The 11,709-nt window shown below is 42.1% G+C and overlaps 1 protein-coding gene across 1 annotated transcript in view; it reads left to right on the forward strand.

The window, feature by feature from the left end:
• The window catches only part of Map3k20 (mitogen-activated protein kinase kinase kinase 20), a 156,933-nt gene that overhangs the window by 137,750 nt on the left and 7,474 nt on the right, over window positions 1–11,709 (forward strand). Inside the window, exons 17-18 of the mRNA XM_021192995.2 lie at window positions 9,287–9,403; window positions 11,157–11,231. Coding sequence (XP_021048654.1) covers window positions 9,287–9,403; window positions 11,157–11,231 — 192 coding nt within the window. The remainder of the gene's footprint in view (window positions 1–9,286; window positions 9,404–11,156; window positions 11,232–11,709) is intronic.

Consider the following 11,709-nt stretch of genomic DNA (forward strand, 5'->3'; position numbering starts at 1 on the left):
CACTTTAAGTATGTCCAGCTTTTACATGTCAATCATACATCCATAAAGTAGTCTTTTAAAAAGAGAAAGAAACGTGCGTTTTAACCGATGGGACAGAAGCAAATGCAGTTTACAGTTGTATAACTCACTGCTGACTTCCGGTTACAGAGTGGGGCAGTGCCCTGTCCAGTGTTGGGTAGTTACCTATAGCATCAGAGCTGAGCTGGGCCATGTGCCTGACATGCCCCAGGGACTGTTGAACAGCCAGAGGAAAACAGACACACTATGTGACAGTTCCAGATTTTGGTGATGTAAATATTTTCTGCCACGACTGATTTCAAGTTGTCAGCCTGAGGTCACTGAATTTTGTTGTGAAAAGATGTATCTTGTGTGTGTGTGTGTGTGTGTGTGTGTGTGTGTGTGTGTGCACGCGTAGGGGTATGTAGAGAGATGACTCAGCAGTTAAGAACACCTTGCTGTTTTTCCAGAGGACCAGGGTTCGATTCCTGACATCCATATGACAGACAGCTCACTCTGTCTGTAATTCAAGTTCCAGGACATCTGACACCCTCACAAAGACACATTCAGACAAAACACCAGGGCACATAAAATAAAAATAAATAAATTATCTTTTAAAAAAAAATTTAAAAAGAAAAATAATCCGCTTGGGAGAGCTGCCTCTGGCGCACAATTGGATCATTTTTAGTCTTTGTTGAGATTATGAATCCCTTTAAAAATAGCCCACAGGGATGTATGTAGCACATGTGAGCAAACCAGGCTGAAATCAATTACAGACATGTTAGTGCTGGTTTTCAGGATAGCAGAGCTCAGGGGCCGCTCTAGCCTTTTAATGAAGCCCTGGTCGCCTGACTTCTGAATCAACATTGACTTATATTGTCTTACATTGACCATATTGTATGAATCCAGAGGCAGGATTTAGATTTGTGAACAGTGAAATTAGACTTCTGGAGACAGGGAAACGAAAATCTAAATTTGTGCCTGTCTTCTGAAACCGTCTGTGGTCACGCTCGTTGGCGATTCCTAGACACAGCTTTGAATATGGAGAGATCTTTGCTGTAGAAGCTTACAGGTCCTGAGGAAAGCAAACTCCAAAACAGACACATTCCTTACATCAAAACTAAAAGCGCTAGAACACAAGGACGCACCACTCCCAATCCTGCACGTTAGAATTTGGATTGAAAATGGCTCAAATGGTGAACGGTGTGTATCTCCGCCCCCAAGACAGGGCTTTTTCATAAATCTACTGCTTGTCCCCACCCCAAGAGTCATGGGATAGGAGAACAACTTTACAAGTAGCTGCTTTTATGTTCCGAGAATCTTGAGTAAAAGTTTAAAGGCAGCAAATGTCCCAGCATTGAAAGGATCGGATGAGCACTTAGGTAAGCCAGGCCACTTTCTATGTTCATTTAGGATCCCAGACTGACACAGAATATTCTTAATTAATGGCAAATCAATAGAAAAACCAATTATTCTTTTTTTTTTTTTTTTTACAAGATAACTACCTTCCAATTCCAAAGGCAAAAATTTTAAAGCCCTTTCTAAGCCGTTAACTAACATCCGAACCACCTTAGATACTCGAGCCTAGTGTGTCCCGTGAAAGTGTGTCTCGCTCGGTGTGTCTCACTTCCCGTCATCCCTAAGGCCCCTTTTCATACGTAACTCCAATAACAAGCCCCCAAAGGCGATATAACAACCTTATCTCCACCGGTGTCTCCTTGGCACCAGTCTGCCCTGACCTTAGACACCAGCCATTGTTAAGGGTATAACACATTTACATATTTTGCAATAAAACATCAGTTATTTGCATTACTGTGTCAAGTTTTATTTGATTCTTTCACCTAAAAATGACTCATTTTCCTTTCTTGTATTTTAAAAACCAACTACTCTAAGCTTGTTTGAGAATAATCAAAAATTGCCCATTTAGCTAGAAGTCATTTTCTTTTCAAAAGGCAAATGTTATTTAATCTTTCAGCTGCTCATTGTGCCATCATAAATACTTTCTTTTCAGCACAGTTGTGGAGACTGAAATGAGCCCACTAATTGCCTCCCATTTCGACTGACATGTGGTGGTTTAGTGGAAAGAGAACACAGCGGGGAGAAGGAAATAGGAGGCTGAGAAAATGAGAGCTAATTATTTTCACTGCCTCATGTCAGGCTCTGTGTCAGCCTTGTTTTTACAAACTGGAAGGTTTAGCACTAAATAAAACAAACTGGCGTCATGTTTTTATATACTGGCAGTGTCACGGAAGCAGCTGCACATCTCAAAGACAATATAATGCCTGCGTTCGCATGGACACCATCTGACAGACACTGTGAGCCACGGCTAATGAGGATATCACAGCAGTGCCAAAGGGAAAGGTGCTGAATTATGTATGATTCTTCATCAGGGCGGCAATAGTCCTGTACATCATTATGAGACATTGTTTTGCTGAAGAGATTAAAACATTCTTAGTTCCAGACCCTGCAACCTATACGCGCTGAAAGGAGGTTATTAATGGAATTTTTAGGGAGACTTTCTTGTGGATTTCTTTTGGGTTGGAAAAAACCAATTTCGTGGGACAAAGCCGTGATGGGTCATGACACCGTATAGATAAAGAAGAGAAGCAAATGAACCATACTTGTATTATCTTCCTTCTAAAGACGGCATAATAAAATACAGCGTGGCGAGGTTATACTTAATGGTAAATAACCCAGGTGCTATCGCAGGACGTGCCACTCTCCTGCCTTTGACACAGCAGGTTCTGGCAGCTGAGCTGGATAATGGTGACACATGTAAAGGAGCCTTCAGAGACCTCCATCAGTAGCATCTCCCTACTTTGTATACAGCTGTGGCCAATATTATTTTTGTGGGTTTTGTTTTTAATCCGGGATTGCTTCGCAAAAGCCAGTCAGCTGCTATGGCTGCATCTTTCTCTCCCGGCTCTGCTTTTTCAGAAAGTTTATTCTGACCGCTCTAGTTTATATTTTAAAGTACTTCCACAGTTGGCGGTTTTTATATTTCTCCATTTATGGGAAGAGAGGAGCAGGTGGGGGTTGGAGAAGCTAGTGCCTCTAAGGCTGAACTTGATGTATCTGGGGCATGGATTCCAGTTCCATGAGGCTGGCTGTATGATATCTAAGCCTCAGTTTCTTTATCCATAAAATGGGAACCGTGCTCTCTAGAACAGAGTAAGACTATAGGGGTTAGATAACATAAATAGACCTCAAAACCCTGAGGCTGAACGTATGCTCGTGGCATTGTGAAGTTTAGCCTGTGTGAAGTGAAAGAGAACAGGGACAGCCTTTGGTTGCTATGAAGAGGGCTTGCCTGGGGAAGGGGCTTCTGGAGGACTCTAGATGTCTTAGCTGCTTGGTTGGCCACACAGGTATAGACACTAGTCAAACTCAGTGACCTGTACGGTTAAAAGATCTGTGCTTTTATTACATGCAGATCATTCCTCAATGTGAAAGTCCTTTTTTTTTTTTTTTTAATTTCCATATTCTTCAGGAAAACTAATCTAGAAAAGCTCATTTGAGGGTCACTTTCCTTCTGAAGGATCCTGTGGTGTTGATGGTTCCAGTTAATCTGGCAGGGAAAAACTGTATATTAAAGAAGAAGAGGAAGAGGGGGAGAAGAATTCCCAGAATTCTTCTGAATTCCCGGAATTTTACAGTTTGATATATTTTTGTGCTTTTTAATATCTGGGGTTTTGTTCCTCCTGTTTGGGAAATCTACCACTAACTCAACTATTCTCTTAATTCTCTTCTCTTCCATTTCTTCTTCCCTCCCTCTTTTTACGTAGAGAGAAGGATGTCTGTGTGTGCTGTCGTTTCAGCTAGTCTGGAACTCCAGGGAACTGTGAGCAGCTCAAAAAGCGTGTAATAGTGACCTCTCACAAGAGATACTTAATTTAGCATTAGCTGAGTGTTGTTCAGGATTTTATCTCCACAGGGCAAGAATTCCTGTTCTAGTTGGCCCATAATCTTAATTCATAAAATGCTTTCACGTAATTGGCAATCCCGGAACAGTTAGTTGAGACGCTCTCTCTTCCTCCCCTTGCCCCTAGAACTGTCCAGTTTATCTTGGCGGCTGATCAGCCAGTAGAATTCTTCTATTTTCCCATTCCAAATGCAAAACTTGTCCCCTTCCCCCAATGAAATGTCACGTGTCTCCTGCAGACTTCGGAGCGGTGCATCTGCTAGCTAATGGACAGTTTCAAGCATTATGTTTGCTGCCCCCAAATCCCAGCAGAAATAGTCCCCGTGCTCAGCCCTTCTACTAAGCTCAGCCTTTTCCCCCGTGGGTGAGCAGGTGTAGGAGATGCTCTCTGCAGAAGTACATCAGGGTAATTCTTCCAGCCACGTGCACATCACCATGGATGAGAACCAAGCTTTGAAATTAAAATCCAGGGTAATCGGGACCTGCCTTGCCTTTGTATCTGCAACAAGACCTAAGCTGTTGTTTCTGGTTTGGGTGGCACAATGCCAGCTGGGCTGGAGCTAGTGGTCCCAGTTGTACTGTATGTACCTCCAACAATGACCTGTTGCAGTAATGGAAGAAAAAATTGGCTATGTTGGACCTCATGGAGATGGGATTTTATTCTGTATCTTGGATCTTTACATATGGATTCAGTGGGAGAATCTGGACTATTTGCAGGTTTTGCCTCCCCCACTGCACTTTGTAAAGGGAGACTTCCTGGTACTGTTTGTCCTTCATTGACCTGTAGCAAGAAAAAGCTCAAGACTCTGAGAGAAAAGGCTATAGTTTAAATCTGGACCAAACCCACGCTGTGTCTCAAGGGATCGATCCTCATCGTAGACCTATTGGGAGAAGGTGGAACCTTTATAGAGCTGGCGCAGTGTGAGAATTTCAAGTCATCAGAGGAATATTCTCAAAGAGGACTCTTGGGTCCCAATCTCTCTTGTACTTCCTGGCCATGACATAAGAGGTTCCACTATGCCATAACTCCCAACATGAATGGCCCCAAGGTAATGGCCAAACTCCAATTCTGTGGGCCCAGATAAGCCTTTTCTCTTTATAAGTTGATTATACTGGGTATTTATTATGCTGATGGAAAGCAAACACAGGAAACCTGCTTTTCACAACATCGTAAGAACCTACTCGGATTCAAATTTAAACTCAACTCACCACTTGCTACCTGTGTGATCTGTCAAACTGCCTCATCTGTCCGTGCATCAATTACCTTGACCAAAATAAGGCACTCTGGCTGTCAATCACATTTAATAGCCACCATACTTCCAGGCCTCTGGCTCTTATTATCAAGGCAGTATTAGGACATGTTGAAGCAGAGGAGGACCAAATTAGTTTTACACGTTCCATTTGTTAAAGAAGATAAAAATGTATTCCTTCTGTTTAATAAAACCAGTTATGATGGCTACGAGCACTGGGTTTGAGGTCAGCCTGGGATACATAAATCCTTTTCTTGAAAAAAAAAAAATGTTTGTTGGGCTAAACATGGTGGTATACACCTGTAATACCAGTACTCCGGATGCAGGGGCAAGAATTGCCACAAGTTCAAGGTCGGCCTGTTCTACATAGTGAGTGCAATGCCAACAGGGGCTATATAATGAGATTTGGTTCTAAAACTGGAACCAAATAAAAAGATGCAAAGATTACATCCGTTGGCTTTAATTAGATGGGAAAAATAAGTAAAGATTAGAAGTCAGTGTCAGGAGGTGAAGCCATAAATTCACACCTCCATGTCATATACGACCCTGCAGGAGACTTGGGAATATGTGGGACTTTGGTTTGGTTTGGTCTCTTTAATACTGGGTCTCAGGTAGCTTAGGCTGGCTTCCAGCTTCTCCCTCCCAACTGGGAGGATCACGGCTGTGCACCACCACACTGGCCTATTCAGCATAACTGTTAGGTAAGAAAAAAACATCAGCAATCCACCGATGAGCATGAGCTACTTGTCATCTCAGCGTCTGTGTGTGTGCCCTGTGGGACTCGAGGTATCCTCAAGGATGCTTTAGGTCAATTTGAACATGAGTAGAACTTAGAGAATTCTTCATGCTTGTTTGTTACTTTTCTTAACTGTGTAGCGAAAACATCATAGCCACCCATATGCTCTTGTCAGGGGACAAGCAGATTAAGATCAGTGCCTCCATTGAACTCCACCTGTTGTCTCTCACCCAGCTTTGTAACAGGCAGTATCTGCCTTCTATTGACATAGCGTATGTCCTCCTTTCTTCCAGCTTCCCTGACAAGAACTTTATGGCCTCTGAAGCTATCTTCTTTTACCATTTAGTTAAGGGTCTTTCGAATAAAAGACAAATACAATTTATAAGATAAAAGGCATAGCCCTATTATTTGGATCAGGGCCCCTCAGAGTTGAACCTTGGAGAACAGTGGGCAGAAACTGCAGGGAAGTCTTGTGGCCTCTGGCTCTTGGGTTGTTCCCTCTTAGTATTGGGAATTCGGCAGAGCCATCAACTAGCCAGGTCCACCCTGTCTTTACTGCCTTCTCCATTGATATCTCCTCCAGCTCTTCTAGTTAGAATCCCATCTTTACCACCATCGGTCAAGACATACCAGGAAAGCCCCTTCATCTGTCTGAGCCTCCTCATTGTCTTCATTCATTTAAACAGAAAGTAGACCTGATTTGCAGGATTATTATGAGTGATTATGAATGAAATAATGTGGTCTAAGCAACCAGCAACATGCCTAGCACTGAGTAAGGACAGCAAGCAGCTCCTCCAGTGTGATGAGATGGAGGTTGGAGTTCACACATTATTTGTCTGTTTTGATGCTGTGGCAAAAATACCTGACAAAAAAAAACACACAAAAAAAACAAACTTCAGAATGAGTTTATTTAGGCTCACGGTTCAAGAATACAGTCCTTTATGGTCGAGAATTCATGGCGGCAGGAGCCTGAGACAGCTGGCCACATCTGCAGTCAAGAAGCAGAGAGAGACTAATGCTGGTGTTTAGCTCTCTTTCTGATTTGTATTCAGTCCAGGACCCCAGCCCACGCACTGGTAATGCCCATAGTTAAAGTGGGCTTTCCCATCTTAGTCAGTGTATCTAAATAGTTCCTCACAGGCATGCCCAGAGGCTTGTATTAACCAGAACAGGGCACAAGGGTCAAGGGGTCACCATGTGAAAAGGGAAAGGAACACGGGGGTTATGAGACAAGAGTGGGGTTTTAGGACAAGAGTGAAGCAGAGGGAGGCCAGTCATTGCAGGTGGTCTGGTGTTCTGTCTTTTTAAAGTGTTTCCCTCACGCACTGCCTAGGGGAGGTTTGATTTCTGAGAGGGCAATCATGACAACAGTCATTATCCTGCTCCATTAGCCCATGGCCCCTGTGCTCCTAGAGCAGTGACTCCAAAACCAAGACATCCTGAGAGACGAGAGACATGCCAGTTCTCAGTGGTGGCTGTGATGTGAGAGAGCAGGTTCATCTTGCTGCACAAACCTTGTCTTCCTCTAATTGGCAACCTTGGGAGTGCAGCTGGGCAGTGAGACCTCCCCACACACACCAGCCCCGCCTGGCTCTGCAGGTCCCCCAAAAATCTCTCCCAAGCCCCAGTCCTGGCTTCTCCCTGAAGCCAATGGGCTTTCTACAGCCTCTTTGCTGCTCCTCCTGCTCAAAACTGTGTCTAAACTTGCTCCAGGGAAGGGGTTACATCACTGTCAGAAATGATTTCTCATCTCGACATGTGTGTGCTTGCTGTGATAGGCTCGGTCCTTCAACCCTTGGTTCTTCAGGAGATGTAAGAGACAATATCAATTTACAGTGCAGAGATCAGATCTGAATTGCATACGTATGTAATGTTTTATTGCTAAATTCTTTCTACAGCAGTGTTTTTTTGTATTCAAACCCCATATGCCCACCTTGGCCTAACCATTAACATTTCACTCCACTTATTTCCTTTGTTATCTATCTACCTCTCCAGCCACCTAAGCAATACTTATTTCATAGTACGCTTCAAAGTAACTTAGAGACACCAGAATCCTTCTTCCTAAGCATGCCGATACTCTAGGATTCAGTAGGAAATGTATAGACCTTGTGTATACGGTCACTGGTTTTGACAAGTGCATACATGCCCTCATGTTACCCTAAGATCTGTCAATAAAGCCCTACCACTTCAGGAAAGTTCTCTCATACTCTTTCCATCAAAGAGGCAATCAATCTTCTGAAATTTTTTCCAGAAGAGTATTATTGAGTGTCAGAAAAACGCACTCATTAATGAGTTCTTTCTTCTGCATGATACTTCTTTCTCACTGACTTTCAGATGCACACATGTTTCTGAATGTATCAGTAATTTTGGGATTGTTCTATGAACATAGAGAAATTCTATTCCCTTTTTAAAATTAGTATTAATCAGTTTATTATCTATTAGGGCTTCTAAGAACGTACCCAAATAAATCTTTTTTTTCCATTTCTTCTATCTAAATGCCTATAGATATAGAATTTCTTAGTCATGGGTGTATGTTTAGTTCTGTAATAAATTGCTAAAGGTTTTCTGAAGTAATTATACCACTTGTATTTCTGCAACAGAGCATGGGAGTTCCAGTAGCTTCAAATTCTAACCAACATCTGATGCTATCAGCCTCAGGCACTCTGCTGGTGTATAGTAACTCCCTGTGGTTTGAGTCAGCATTCCCCCAGTGATCAATGATATACAGAACTATGTAGTAGTATTGCTGTGGATTTAATATATCATTATTAAAATTTAAGTGGTTTTACAAAAGAATCTAAATTTCTAGCTTCCATGAAACATTGAAGGCCCTAGAAAAACTAGACTCATGTTCATACATGGGAACAGTCGGTAGAAGCTCGTCCAACTCTCCAGGATGCCCATGCCTCCCATCACTGCCTCTTTTGGATTCTTTTGCCTCTCATAGCTGCTCAGCTGTCAGTCATCACATCTGCAGTGATGTTCTCCTCCTTGTAAAGAAGACAGCAGGCTTCATCTTTAACCCATGATACCACTAGTTCTGGGGAAATGCTGGCAGGTAGATCAAGAACACTAATTGGTAAAAGAATAGGAAAGGGAGAAATATGACTCTTTTTGTACCAATGATGAAATATCCTCATGGTGTTTAATATGTACGCACATTAAATGGATCTGTTGCAAACCGTTATACCCTAAGGCTGCACTGAGTGGGGTTTATTACATATAAAAAGGGATCTAATTTCATGTCTTTTTTCAGAAAAGGAAAAATAAGTCGCTCCCACATGACTTCATTTAGAATGCTTTTTGTGTTATAAAACACTGAAATGAGAAAAAAAAACTCGGTCCTCTCTCTCAGTGCTGTGACTCTGCTTTCAATTCCAGGATTGTAAGTGGAAAATGTATATGGAGATGGATGGGGACGAAGTTGCAATAACATACATAAAAGATGTGACTTTCAACACTAGCCTCCCTGATGCAGAGATTTTAAAGATGACAAAGGTAAGGTTCTATTTACAGCTTAAAAGCTTCTTCTGAATTCACAGATATCAAACAAAGACATTAGAATACCACAGCAGTGGCTTTTGTGCTCCTTGATGCTCACATCAGCTCGGTCTCAAGCTGCCTCTTGAAAGGCACATTTTATTTAGCAGATTGAGAGGATAATTTTTTTGTTAAAATTCCACGTATGCTGTGTGAACTAAAAAGCACTGCAAACAAAAAAAAAACAAAGTATCCTTTAAGTTTCTTTTTAATCCTACATCTCTTCATACTTGCTCTATCACTTATTAAAGTAAAAAAGTTATCAATGAAAATATTTACTTGAAACTGGATTGACTTAAACTTTGAATAAACATGTGATGATGAATACTTCATTTTTGCTCTTCACTGCTGGTGATGAGTACAGGGCCTGTGTGCCGGACAATGCTCTACACCTAAGCCGCGTCCCCAGTCTGAGCTATTCAGTGTCAGAAGGATTGCGACAAGGCCACTTGGGGGACAGGTTACTGCTTTGTAAATTCACACTGAAGATTTCTACAGTGATTGGAGAGCCTGGTAGTCACACAGAGTCACTAGAAACCCTGAAGAAAATTTGTAGAAAATGCTTAACTTAATCCTCAGAATGGAAAAAAAAATCAGTTGTTTTTCCTAACCGTACTAGGAAAAAAAAACCATGGTAGAAAACCTACTGCCTCAGACAAAGCACAGTACGGCTGGTCATGCTGACCTTAAGTCATCATAACACTGGTACATGGGTAACTTAACTGTGTGTTGAGTTTTAGTAAAGAAAATGGAGCTCTTTGGAAAGAGTCATAGTACAGACACGAGTAGGAAACAGAATGAGTCAACAGAGTCATGACATTTGACTTGTGTGTTCTCCACATAGACATAAGATGGCTGAATGATCAAGTCCTTATAACTTACAAGTAGATTCACTGAAAGGCTGGTTTGGTATTCAGTGTTGGAGCCCTCTATGTAACTGGAATTCACTTCCATGGCATTCCTTACCTGGGAGACTATGGTTTCCTTACCTTGTGGGGACACACTATGTTTTGATGTCTGGGGACTAGGAAGGACCACAATGTCTTAATTGGTACAAGTCTCTTGGCATGCTAGCCTGACAAACTGGAAAGCTGAGTGATTATCAAAGCTTCTACACTAGTCACTGCTCACACTCTAGGAAGACACTAAGGGGGCCTCTCATATTATCATGGCTTTTATCTTAATATTGAGAAAGCTTTGGGCTATTGCTTCAAACAGCATGAATTAATAACTTACTGATAGGATTGAATGGCACGTCATTTATCACCCCAGACAAAATTGAGAACCTTCATGGTGGTACATCTGTGATACCAATACTTGGGAGGTTGAGGCAGGAGGATCATGGACCAGTTCTAAGCCAGGACTACACAGCCAGACCCTAGCTCACAGAAACACAGAAGACCATGGGAGACCGGGGCTACTGTCTCCCCTCAATAGAACATGCACACAATTCATTAGCCGTCCAAAGATTATTTTTGCATAGATATGTATGTATATATATATATATATATATATATATATATATATATACATACATATATGTAACCAAAGTCCCAAAATACAAGTATGTTATAAGCCAACAAGGTTTTATGATCATCTACTATTCTGTCCCCCTTGCAAATTGTATATGGCACAACTAACTGGCCTCAACCACTCAAGGCAGCACAAGGCTGTGATCGAATACTAAGTCGTCCTAACTTCCGTGTTTCAGCCACCATTTGTAATGGAGAAGTGGATCGTGGGAATAGTGGAGGATCAGACTGTTGAGTGCACGGTTACATATGAGGTAAGCTCCTGAAAACAGGATGGGAGTTTCAGCCCCTGTTCGTGAGCAAGGATTGGTCGGGTCTCTATGATTACTTACCGGTTAGTACGTGGATTTCCTGGAAAAGACATTACATACCAGCATGCATGTACAAAGATGAACACAATTTCTCTAGCAAAGTGTGAAGAAGGAAAGAGAGCACAGTAGAATTTATGGTAATGCCTAGTCTATAGTGTCGTTAGATATTGATTGAGTACTGTGTGTGCCGTACCTGATAATGTAAAAAGTGAGTAGAACTCACTTGGAAGTAGGGGTTTAGGAGTGGAGATGTGTATATGTTCAAAATACCATACCACATACCCTACAACCACCTTGGAAGCCTTTGTTATAGCCAAATTAAAAGATTCCATAGCCGGGCGTGGTGGCGCACGCCTTTAATCCCAGCACTCAGGAGGCAGAGGCAGGTGGATTTCTGAGTTCGAGGCCAGCCTGGTCTACA

This window comes from Mus pahari, chromosome 3 (assembly GCF_900095145.1).
Source record: "Mus pahari chromosome 3, PAHARI_EIJ_v1.1, whole genome shotgun sequence".
Lineage (NCBI taxonomy): Eukaryota > Metazoa > Chordata > Mammalia > Rodentia > Muridae > Mus > Mus pahari.